This window comes from Delphinapterus leucas, chromosome 2, assembly GCF_059928025.1.
Source record: "Delphinapterus leucas isolate spDelLeu-1000000601 "Yukka" chromosome 2, BTC_Dleu_Yukka2, whole genome shotgun sequence".
Classification (NCBI taxonomy): Eukaryota; Metazoa; Chordata; class Mammalia; order Artiodactyla; family Monodontidae; genus Delphinapterus; species Delphinapterus leucas.
Window position 1 is genome coordinate 61,195,318 of NC_143130.1, and position 12,146 is coordinate 61,207,463.

General features: G+C 50.3%; 1 protein-coding gene across 1 annotated transcript; it reads left to right on the forward strand.

The window, feature by feature from the left end:
* The first annotated feature begins 710 nt into the window (after positions 1 to 710).
* Positions 711 to 7,611, forward strand: CRABP1 (cellular retinoic acid binding protein 1). The gene is made up of 4 exons (XM_022579477.2): positions 711 to 939; positions 1,493 to 1,671; positions 3,704 to 3,817; positions 7,256 to 7,611. The coding sequence occupies exons 1-4, from the start codon at positions 870 to 872 to the stop codon at positions 7,304 to 7,306; spliced, it is 414 nt and encodes a 137-aa protein (XP_022435185.1). The 5' UTR covers positions 711 to 869; the 3' UTR covers positions 7,307 to 7,611.
* Positions 7,612 to 12,146: the final 4,535 nt, after the last annotated feature.

The window sequence follows — 12,146 nt, forward strand, 5'->3', positions numbered from 1 at the left end:
GTCGCTCCTACCCAGGGTTCTGGAGCTTATTCAGTCCACCCCTCTCGAACCGCAGTATGTCTGAGCTACCCACAAGGGTACAGCAGCCTGGGCTCCCTCCCGCCCTACCAACGTGGAGGACCCACAATCTCGCGCGATCCTGGGTTCTGCACAGCAGCGCCCAGACGGTGCTGGAGTGGTTTGAGGTTTTTCCGCCACTTGCTCCCATGGTCCTGTTTGTGGTGGTGGTGATGCTGGTGGTGGTGGTGTTATGGAGGTTGGGGGGTTGGGGGGGTAGGAGGGGTGCGGAATAGGATCCCAGACTGCGAGTGGAGGCGACTGGGAGTGGGGAAAGTCTCTCAGCCCCTGGTGGACCCACTACCCACTTATTTTAACTTTATATTATGTATATTCTCAAACAAATGCAAAAGTAGAGGGAATGGTATAATGATTTTCCCAAGTCCCCACCGCCTAGCTTCAACAATTTGCCCCTCTTGGCCAATCTTGTTTCAGCTAACCCTCTCCCACCACCCACTTTAAAGAAGGATGTGAGTAGCCTGGGGGTGGCAGAGGCGCCACCCCCCACCCAGAGTTGTAGGAGAGCTGGTGCCAAGCCTGCACCACTGGAGACTGGAACGCCAAAGGGCAGAGTGGGGCACGGTAGGGCTGGGAGCAGGGCTCACGCTGGGTAGGGGCCGCGGGGGGCAGGGGCGGTGCTGGCGGGGCGGTGCTTGGAGCAGCGCGGGGGTTGGGGGCGCTCTCCCGGAGACTCAAGGCGCGTGGGGCTGGGCGCAGAGCCGCAGTCTCCGCCTTGCAGCTTGGAGTGTGCCCGCTGCGCCGCAGCTGTCCGTGCCTGCCGCCACCTTCCCGCCGCCGCCACCACTGCCAAGATGCCCAATTTCGCCGGCACCTGGAAGATGCGCAGCAGCGAGAATTTCGACGAGCTGCTCAAGGCTCTGGGTAAGCTGGCGCGGACGGCGCGCCCCGACGGGGAGTAGCAGCCGGCGGTGCCCCCGACCCGCAGAGGGTGGGCTTTAGGGACCAACGCCAGGCAAGAGGGAGTCCCCGGTGCGATAGATTGGGGCGAATTCCAAGGCACACCCCATCTAGAAGTGGCGAGTAGAGCCCGGGATCCGCGCATCCAGAGAGCGTTTGCTGGATGCTTGGCGCTTTCCCCGACGGTTCGGCCTTTATCTCGAGCTAGCTAATCGCGAGGAGAGGTTATTACTGAAGTCCTAGGTGGGTCAGGGACTTTAAAACTGGCGACTCAGTTTGAGATCAGGCCCTACCACGAAATACACTGTGCTGCTCAGGGAAGGCCGCTTACCCTCTCTGAGCCTCAGTTGCTCACCTCGGAAAAAAAAAAAATCAGGGCGAGGGCAGGGGGAGGAATGAATCAGTTTTAAGGCCCCCATCTATATATAGTCAGAGGGTTTGAGAAGTGCCGGGCCAGTCCTGGGATGACTAGCGGGTGGCGAGTCCCCGTGAGTCGCACTCTTTCTTCCCGGCGCAGGTGTGAACGCCATGCTGAGGAAAGTGGCGGTGGCGGCTGCGTCCAAGCCGCACGTGGAGATCCGCCAGGACGGGGATCAGTTTTACATCAAGACATCCACCACGGTGCGCACGACTGAGATCAACTTCAAGGTCGGAGAAGGCTTTGAGGAGGAGACAGTGGACGGACGCAAGTGCAGGGTGAGGCCCCAGAGTCTGGGCAGCGTTCCCGCGTCCCCGCTCCCTACCCGTGAACCGCTGCAGCCAGACGAACCCCCGGCTCCTTTTGCAGCCTGTGGCGCCCTTTCCTTGCGGGGCGTGTGCACCGGCTGTTTGAAGAGAGGATCTGTGCACCGCGTTGCCCTGGGCTCAAGAGAAAGGCCTACCCCAACCCCTCCCCAACCTTATCCCTAAGTCGCCTCCCGAGGTGCTAACAGCCGCGCCTAAAGTGCGGGCTGTGGGTTGCACCGCGTTCCTTGCAGGGGCTTCCGCAGCAGCGTTTTGCTGCGATCCTCAGCGCGAGCGCAGGAGGCGGCGGGGAGGAGGAGGTTTCAGGGCCACCAGGTTCCCTCCCCGAGGCTGCCACGTTTCCTGCCGCAGGTGGAGCGGCAGCTCTCGAGTCCCGCCCGCCCGGGTCCCTGGGCGCCCTGAGAATGCTCTGGATCCAGTTTCAGCAGTCTCGATGGCCCCGGGACCTCTCCCGCCCGCCCTCAGTTTGGTTTCTTAAAGGAAACGACGGAATCTTTCCAAAAGCAAGGCAGATTCTGCCTGGAAAATGGACTAAGTGCTCTCTCTTAGTCCTCAAGGGCAAGAATTCTGTATTTCTTTGTATATAGGTCCCAGGGTGGATGAACGGGTGGACTGAAGCAAGGGGTTGTAAATTCCTTTTTTAGATGGGCAAAAATTGCCTTTGGTTGGTCTCTGGAGTAGAATGGAGGGTTGGCCCCTCATGCATTTTGAGGACAGATGGAAAAACAATTTGCTGCTGCTAGCACTTAGTTTAAAAGTGACAAAATGTCTCCCTCCCCTCCCCAAGGTTTAAAGAAAGAATGAATAACATTCCAGAGAGTGAGAAATTGTTTTTCACCTTTCCTGAGTGGTGCCTGTCTGATCTAGAGTGGGACTCTCTGGGCATGGGGTTTGGGAGGACACAGAGTCACAGACCCCCAGGAGCACGCTGTCCCACAAAGCAATATTTGGCCCCCAGATTAGCACAGCCTGAAAATGATGTCCGGGCTTGGAGCTGGCAGGATTGGAGCCCCAGCCACTGCACCGTTTATAAAAACAAAAGAGCAGGACAGCTTAGAGGGAAGGTCTGGGAGTCTTAAGGTAGAAGCCCTGGCGATAGGCAGGACTCAGTTTGGGGACATCCAATGGTGACTACTGCCAGAGACAGTAATTCTGGTTAAAAAAGAAAAATCAAAGGTTCACACGACAGCCTGGAGAGTGGGGCTTTATTCCTGCCCTGCCTAGTGAATGTGTCCCATGTGTTAGTTAAAAAGCAAGTATGTGCGCATTCAGTACAGCCTCGGAACCCAGCTGTTCAGCATTTTGCTTTGTGCAGACGCTGGGTAAAACTGCAGGGAATCCCTCCTTTTGCCTCCCACCTACAACAGAATGAAGACCCTTCAGACTTAAAAAAATTTTTTTCTAGAGACATGTAACCTGGGAAGTGGCTGTGTTTTTATCCTCAGAGCCAGAGACGCTCAGGCTTCTCAGAGCAGGCTGTGTGCTGTGTCTGATGAGGGCAAACAGAAAGGAAGGCCTCATCCCCAAATCCATGCAAGGAACAGAGCTCCTGATCCGCTGACTACAGACGTGGTTACAAACATGGTGTCTTTACCATTCTAAAATTTTGTACTTCTGATATGAGAAGCTTCGTGCCTTGAATAGCCAAATTGCTTGAAGGGGTCGTCCATTTTGACATAAAGGAATCATTGTGTGCCGTCCGTTTTATTCCTGGAGATGTAAAATGTGCCTGAGGCTTTGCTGCTTCGGTGAGTGTGTGTGTGTGTGTACTTGTGTAATACAAGGTATATTTATACCCCATAAAATCCGCGGTCAGCCCTCTGAATTTAGGCTCAATACAGCACAGCACAGAAGGTTCTGAGCCGCGCTGACAGGGACCATGTGTTGCTTCTCTGCACAGCAATTATTCTCCCATGCTCATTGTTGTCTCTGCTCCCACTGCCAAGAGTGTAATTAACGTCACTAATGGTTTTCCTGCCGGCAGAGTTTAGCCACTTGGGAGAATGAGAACAAGATCCACTGCACACAAACTCTCCTCGAGGGGGACGGCCCCAAAACCTACTGGACCCGCGAGCTGGCCAACGACGAGCTCATCCTGGTGAGCGAGGCCCCTTGACCCTGAAACAAGCCCACAGTTCTCCAGATGTTGCCTGTGGCGGGCCCCAAGATCATCATCTTCACTCATGCATTCAGGGAGAGACACTCTTTGCCCTGGGTTAACATGTGAGCAGAAAGCTTGAGATGACAGTTTAGGTCAGAGGAAATCACTGTTAGATGGTTGGCAGGAGAGAGGAGTGGCTCAGAGGGCAGAGCAGGGCCTAGAGACAGGCTGCCTTGCCAGCCTCTATACAAACCCACGCATCCCTGTGGTGACTCGCTGACTTGCTTAAACCGGCCTCCCCTCCAGCCGGGCTCCGAATGCTTGGGCTCTGGGAGGTCCCAGCGTTCACTCTGCAGAAGGGATTCCCCCCACCGCCCCACCCCCTCCTCATTCCCCATTTTGCTGCCTGGGAAAGATTTCAGAAATTTTAGTATGCCTGCACTGAGAGCCTTAAAGAACATTTTTACCCCCGGACTTATAAACGCCAGTGGCCTTCGGGAGCCAGACAAGTATAGTGATGCTAATTTGGGGCAGTCACAGTGTTAACACAATGTGGAGGGTGGGGCCTTTAGAACTGAGGGGGGTGGGCTCTACCTTAAAGGTAATCAGATCGAAACATTTTAAACATCCCTGGCCACACAAAATATACCTGGTGAGGCCAAGTTAGAAACCCCTGTAGTTTAATCACACACCTCCTCCCCCTTTATTTAGGTACAGGGGCAAAGAGGATAGAGGAAAGGACACCTCCCTGCCACTCTCCCTTTGTATTTCAGAACAGAGACCAAGCTTTCCTTGTAATACCCTTCCCCGTCCCCCCAGTGCTCCCACTAGAAAAGGGGAACGCTGTTGTGGATAACCAGGAAATGATATCCTTTGTTCTCCATCAGACCTGTTGTTAACATCTCCACTCGAAGACTGCCTGCCTGCCCCACCCTAGCAAGTGTCACCCTGAAATGTCGGAAAAGGAGGTGGCAAGGAATGCTAGGACAGGACTCGCTGTGTGACCTGGGCATGGCCCTTCCCTCCTTGAGCTGTAAAATGAGGGGTTGGGCTAAAGTTTGATCCCTGAGGTCTCTCTCAGCCCTGAAATTACGTGTTTATTCTGCAAGAAGACCCTAAATTGAGCTGTCTCTATTACTTTAACGGAGGCTGCTTGATCTCACTCGCTCTCTCCTCTTGTCCTTCCCTGAGATGATTTCACATTCTTTCGTGAGAAAGAACTGGCTTCATTTGCAATCTGGTTAATGTTGTTTCAAGGGCAGGAATAGTTGATGGGGTTGGGGGAGCAATTTGAGGCGGAGACATGGAAATTTAAGAGGAAAAGGCACATATGGTTGATTGGTCCAGGGATAGAAAATAGGGAGATGATTTTAGAGTTCTTGAGTGTAGCTAAGGGTTAAGTAGGCTCCGTGTGGTCCGTGAGAAAGTGTGATTTTATTAATCTCAGTAGTATCTGAGCAGCCAGCGCATGGACACAGTTCTGCTAGGAGACTCCACCACTTCCAAATCTCCCACTACAGCTCCACCCGTGCATCCTTCCCTGGCTCAGCAGACATACATATGAGCCTCAAAGGGAGGATTAATTCTTGGCATTTGGGTTCTAAAATGTGGGCTTTTGTTCCAAGGGTTATTATCATTAATAAATCCAAATGTAGGGAGATGCTGTCTCTGTATAACAAGAGGAAATTTATTCTAGTTAACTTAAATAAGCTCTCCCAGCACCCCCAGCTGTAAATTGCCTTACTTTGAAAATTGAGTGTAGTCCCTTAAACGACTCGGGCACATTATACGAGAGTTTCTTTCAGGAACCTCTGAGCATAGTTTGCAGGCTGAGAAGGACATTTCAAATGTGATTGGAAATGTAGCGATTTCTTCTTGTTTCGTGAAGCCATTTGTTGGCCTGGGGGAGGTGTCGGTCATTCCAGCACAGGTATAGAGTCCAGTCCCCAAACTCTGCCCTTCCACGTGACACTCCATGGCCATAGAGCTGGCAGAGTTTCAGAAAACTGACAAGGTTCTGAGCGGTCTGGACATCTGAGAGGTGAATTTCCACGGGAACCCCTGCTTCACCCTGCCCCAGCACCCGGCAACATCTGCATTCCTCACTAATGAGGAAAGGGAATAGGACAGAGAAGGTGTCCAGAGCAGGCACAGCTGTGCCGGTGTGATCAGAAGTTCCCTACTTAGAAAAGAGGCTGGTGATGAGCATTTACTTCCTTCATAATCACTAATGACTAGTATTTCCCTGAAACACACATGTTTGAATAACGTCCCAACTCATGTTCCCTGAGAGCATCTCATGGTCAACTGAGGGACCCAGGGGAAGATCCAAGTATATTCAAGCTCTGAGTTCAGGGCTCTTAACCTCAGGCCCCTTTGACAATCTGAAAGATAGGGACCCTCCCACAGAAAAATGTACGTCTGCAAACAAACATATCTACGTCAGTCTACAGAGTGGGGAAATTCTGTTTTTTTTTTTTTTTTATTTTGTGTTTTTTTTAACATACATATTGCTGTCTCTGTTCCAATTGCCTGTGAGAGACCTAGGAGAGCAGGCCTATAAATAATTGCTAGTTTTTGGAAGAGTTGAGACAGCTTACTTACAGTGATATCATTTCAGAGGCCAGAAGAAACAGTGCTCCTCCATTCGTGGAATGATTTGTGTCCTCCCCACAGCAAACAAACAAACAGTCACAGAATAGTAGCTGGAAAGAGCTGTGGGATCTTGTTCAATTGCACCCCTCCCCTCAACTCCCTCCCCCCTCCATCCCCAAACTGTCCAAGAGACCAGAGCAGTGCCCCAGCTCACCCAGCTGTGAGTTGCAGAGCTGGGTCTGGGTGCCAATGACACTGTGCTTTTGCAGTTGAGACCATGTTTCTAGCTTGCAGGTAACCTGAGTATTACTTATACAACATCTCAGGCGTCTCCCAGGCTGGACAATTGCTTCCTGGAAGGTACTTCTACACCCTCTCTGAAGCTATCCCACCTGGCTGGTCAGTGCTGAACCCCAGGGTTCCAGCTGCCCAAGCCCCTTGCTCTCTTGAAGTCACTTGAAAAGAGACAGAACCATTTCAGAAATGTCCAATATGGCATACTCCCCGCCACCCACTTCAGTTTAATTTAAAAAACCAAAGCCAGGAAACTTGCATTTTTTACGTCAGCATTCCCAGGTTCCAGAAGTAGTGGAAAATTGCATACAACATAATTCTATACCCCTGTTGCCTCTCTGCCAATACAGAGTGTAAGGGAGGGAAAAAAAAAAAGAAACAAGAAAGAAAGAAAGAAAAAAACCCTTAGGGCTGAGCGTGAGCGCACCACACAGGAAATTGAATGTCTGTTACAGAGTTTAACAGGGCAGCAAGTGGCCTTATTAGCGATCTGCTTTGAACATTTTTGCACAGACATCTGCACTGATTGGTTTTCCTTCTCTGCAGACGTTCGGCGCCGATGATGTGGTCTGCACGAGGATTTATGTTCGGGAGTGAAGGCGGCTGGCTTGCTCCTGCTTTGGGGGTGGATTCATGTTCCCCTGAGGAATGTCATAGTTCTGAGCTGCCAGTGGACCTCCTCTTTCCCAGTATCAACATTAGGTGATCCTGTTTTCCCCCACGATAATGCTGTAGTGTTTCCCCCCAAGGCTTCGTGCCTCTGTGTCCCTGGTGCTCCATAGTTTGGCATCTCTATGGTTTCATCAACCATTAAACTGGCTGTACACACCTCAAGGCTTTCTCCTTCTTTGGACTGACTCTTCGGTTTCCACACAAGGTCATGGTGTACCTGTTGACCCCAGCACTGCATTGGTCTGCGTAGTGATTTCTGCTTCTGCCTGCTGCCCAGGTGCAGTGCTTGGAGCATATGGCAGGGGTTGTGAGCTGGGCTTCCTCTGACAGGATTCACACAGCAGATCCAGGTGTGTCTGGATCTCACAGTGTTGTTTTTTAATTGAATTAGCTGATATATTGGTGGTTCCCAGCAGGAAAGGGAGGGCATGCTCAAAAGGGTTAACTGAGGAGAGCTCAGAATGAAGGGACTATTTACACAGGCATTTACGTGGACGGGATGAAGAGAACCAACGAAGGATGGTGAGACACTCAGAGACAAGCAGCAGGGAACCGGTACTCCCCTAGACAGAGGGACAGAAGGGTCACCAGACCACAAGAGCTATAGCCTGGGAGAGAGACCACCACCGTGTAGGAGCTGTGGCAGTACACAGAGGAATGTGATCACTGCCAAAACAATGGCCCCAGTATGTGGGTAGATGGCGGTTCAGAGGGTCGGGGGAGAGTCTCTGGCTTGCAACAAGGGCGTTAAATATCCTGACCTCCCAATTTTCAATCTCTGATCTATCTATTCTAACCACTGGCCAAACCCATCTGGAATCTAGAGGGCAAGAGAGTGGGGAGGGGGAGGGAGGGCGAGGGTGCTGCCCACAAGAGTCACCCCCCCAGGACGTAGCCAGGAGAAGAATGGATCCCAACATGCAACAGGACAATAATCCACAGTCGCCAACTTTAACATTTGAAAATTAGATTTTACATGAAAATCTGGACTTCTCTTTCCTTAGAAGAAAAATTGGGAAAATCTGGCATCTCTCATGGGGCCACAGGTGGCTTGGCAGCTTCCCCCTTTTTAAGTGGAACTTACACCCTCTGCCTCCCCATGGACCCCACCATTGCCCCTGCCCTCCTTTACGTTGACTGCCCGGCTTCTTGGGCGTTTCTCCTTGCCATCCTAGGCACAAGGGTTCTTGGCAAAGCCAGGCCAGAGTTGGCTGATCAACAGTGTTTGGGCATGGATGAAGCCAGAAGACAGTGACCCTTAAAGAGCTCACACCTAAGCTGATGGAGCCGACACCTAAGGCCCAGGTGCCACCACCTGAGTTTAAATGAGGACACCTTTACCTGACTTCTCACACCTCTGCAGCCCAGAACCCTACTTTGCTCATGGGGGACCTCAGCCTCCCCTCAAAGACTCTATTGCTTACATCTAAGAGGAGTTGTCTGACGACTTCTTGGAGGAAAGGGGCTGGAGTGGGACCCCTAAGGAAGGGGAGGACCTGGGCTTCTATGCAGCACCACTGGTTCACTTAGACTCAGAACATAGTCCGTAGCCTGTTTCTCTTGAATCCTGTTCCTTCTTCATTTTCCAGAGGAAAAGTCACAGTGTTTCTCATTCAAATATTTGTGTGTACACACATTGCATACGATATATAATATACACATACGTGTAGGATGAACACCTACACAAAATATCACTGTCATCAGAATAGTCTCACGAAAATGCTGCTCTAAACATGTCACTCCCCTGCTCAGTAATCCCCATGGTCTGCAACAGAAAGGTCAAACTCTGGCCTGGACTTCAAGCCCTCCAGGACTTGGCCTCACCAGGTAAAACAGAAAGAATGAGGGCTTTGGTGTCTGTCAGACGTGGCTCCAACTCCTGGCCACACCTTTAGTTTACAAGTGCTAGAAACCCAACCCCAACCAGTCCCAACAAAGAAGAATGTACGCTGCCACAACTCGGCTGAACCTTGAAAATATTGTGCTAAGGGTAAGAAGCCAGTCACAAAGGACCACGTAGTGTATGATTCCATTTATATGAAATGTCCAGAACAGATAAATCCATAGAGACAGAAAGTAGATTGGTGGTTGCCTAAGGCTGGGGGTGTTGGGGGAAAAAGGGAGTAAAGAGTTTCTTTGGGGGGGGTGAAGAAAATGTTCTAAAACTGATGTGGTAATCGTTGCACAACTGTACAAATACACTAGAAACCACTGAATTATACATTTTAAATAGATGAATTGTGTGTAATGTGAATTATATCTTAATAAAGCTTTTTTTTTTTTTTTTTTTTTAAGGAATGTGCTGACCTCCCTGGTTGTGAGGAATGCTAGGGAAGCTCTCAGGACTCAAGCAAAAGCTGCAGGAGCTGGGCCTTAGGGCCTAGAAGGCAGAGCCCCTTCCATACCTCTCCCTCCATCTCTTACTCCATTTTGATTTCCTTACAGAACTGGTTCAGGTCACATGACCACCCCTGGACCAATCACAACTGAGGGGAATAGGGTACAATGATTGGCCAGGCCTGAGTCATATGACCTCTCCTGGGCTAGTGGGCAAAACTGTTAGGAAAGGGAGAATAGGGGAAAATGAACTGGTAGGCAGGAACTGTGATTAAGCTATCCTCCATGCTGGCTAGCAAACCTTGGGTAAATTATTCAACCACTTTGAGCCTTGGCCCCTTGCTATTGTAAAATGAGGACAATAAAACCCACTTGGCCTGGTTGGTGTGGAGATGAAAGGAGTTAAAGTTTGTAAAGTACCAAGAGCTTTATAGAGTCCTACATAATCCTTGCCATCCAGCCACATGGGTCCAGACCCTGATCCCACTCCTCTGAGCCTCTCAAATCTTTTTTATTTTGAAGGCCAGCACCCACCTCCTTTAGGGCATCTTCTCTCCCTGTCTCTTGCCCCCACATTAGGCTCACAATTACAGACTGCTTTGTACAGGCAGGGCTTCTACTGTGGTCCTGTGTTGTCATTCCACATCTCCTTGGTTTCTGACATTTTCCGCCAACCAGCCTGTGTGGTCCCAGAGTCCAGGAGTGGCTGCTTAAACATCCCTGCTCCCCGCCACCCCCCCACCGACTCTACCCCAGCCCTCCACAGGGCTTGGCAAATGGAGATTACTCTGTAAACATGTGCTGATTATCTGACTGATGGAGGCCCAACATTTTTTTTACAAGATCCAAGCCTTCCTGAATGGATGTCCACAAGGAAAGGCAGACGTAGGGAGTAAACAGCAGTGCTCAACTCAAACACCATCCAACAGCAAGAGTTGTCTCTACCCTCAGGTAGATGGTATAATACACATACCATATTATATCTCAGAGGCAGGGGGGCAGAGATTACAAGACCCATTTAAAAGAAAAGGGTGAATAGTGCAGGAAACCCTGCTCAGGAGCAGGAAAACTTGGAAGAAGCAAACTTACTGATTGCCTGTCCCAACAGCTGTCCCAAACCCCTCTCTCTCTTGCCCACCTCCCACAGTATAGACTGGGAAAGTCAATGCTTATTCTCCCAGCTTGCATTGAGTTGAGTATGTGACCCAGTTCTGGCCAATGAAACATAAATGGAAGTCTTCTAGGGGGCTTCTGAGAAAGACTTTTTCTTCCTGATAAAAGACGAGAGACTGAGAAGGTAACTCCTCCTTACTGCCTCTAATATGGTGTGAGATTGTGATGCCTGGAGCTGGTGTAACCATTTTATAACCATGAGGAAAAGAGATGCCAGCTCAGAGTCACTGAGATAATACAGCCCCTAATTTGGATGTACCGCTATGTGATTAAAAAAAAAGAAAAAAACCCTGTTTACTTAAGCCCGTTATTCAGTGGCTTCCATACTTGCAAGTAAAAGCATTGCTAACTGATACATGGAAAGAAGGACAGGGGTCTGTCTGACTTGCAGATTTCTAGGAAGCCTTGTCTTGATGATGACCGTCAGTGCTGTGGAACTGGACAATGTGTCATCTTGCTCAAAGGAATAAATAATGTCAAAATATTCTATGGGGGCTTCCCTGGTGGCACAGTGGTTAAGAATCCGCCTGCCAATGCAGGGGACACAGGTTTGAGCCTTGGTCCAGGAAGATCCCACATGCCACGAAGCAACTAAGCCCGTGTGCCACAACCACTGAGCCTGCACTCTAGAGCCTGCGAGCCACAACTACTGAGCCCACGTGCTACAACTACTGAAGCCCGAGCGCCTAGAGCCCATGCTCTGCAACAAGAGAAGCCACCACAACGAGAAGCCCGCGCACTGCGACGAAGAGTGGTCCCCGCTCACCGCAACTAGAGAAAGCCCACGCAGCAACGAAGACCCAACGCAGCCAAAATACAAATAAATTTTAAAAATTCTATGGAAGTTAAGACCCCATGCATATTATAACATCTTTCTCAATTCCCTTTTACTTCAGCCCCTTCTCCTCCTCATGACAGCCAACATTTCCAAGTAAACAGCGGATGTTATCTGAGAAAATGTAGGGCAGCCAACCTACAGATGCAACCTTCGCGCCACCAACCTAACACCACCCACCACTTTCACAGACATCTCTCCTCTAGGAATACACTCCAGGGCTCTCCCCTCCTTTACTGTAACTGCCCATTTGTGTCAGGAAAGTCCTTGGATCTTGTCAAAAACATCCCTTGCCTCTATATCTGCCCTCCCCAATGTCCAGCAAACACTCTGCATTAAGATAAAAGAAATGCAGTATGTCGCTGGGTGAAAAATTAATCTTCACAAAGTTCCACGAGGGTCAGATAAATGTAGGTCAGA

What these genes read in the sequence shown, in the direction of transcription:
- CRABP1 (XM_022579477.2), top strand. Translation starts at nt 870, where the DNA reads ATGCCCAATTTCGCCGGCACCTGGAAGATGCGCAGCAGCGAGAATTTC. An exon ending in TGGACGGACGCAAGTGCAGG is followed by an intron (nt 1,672 to 3,703) that starts GTGAGGCCCCAG and finishes TCCTGCCGGCAG; the next exon opens with AGTTTAGCCACTTGGGAGAA. An exon ending in CCAACGACGAGCTCATCCTG is followed by an intron (nt 3,818 to 7,255) that starts GTGAGCGAGGCC and finishes CCTTCTCTGCAG; the next exon opens with ACGTTCGGCGCCGATGATGT.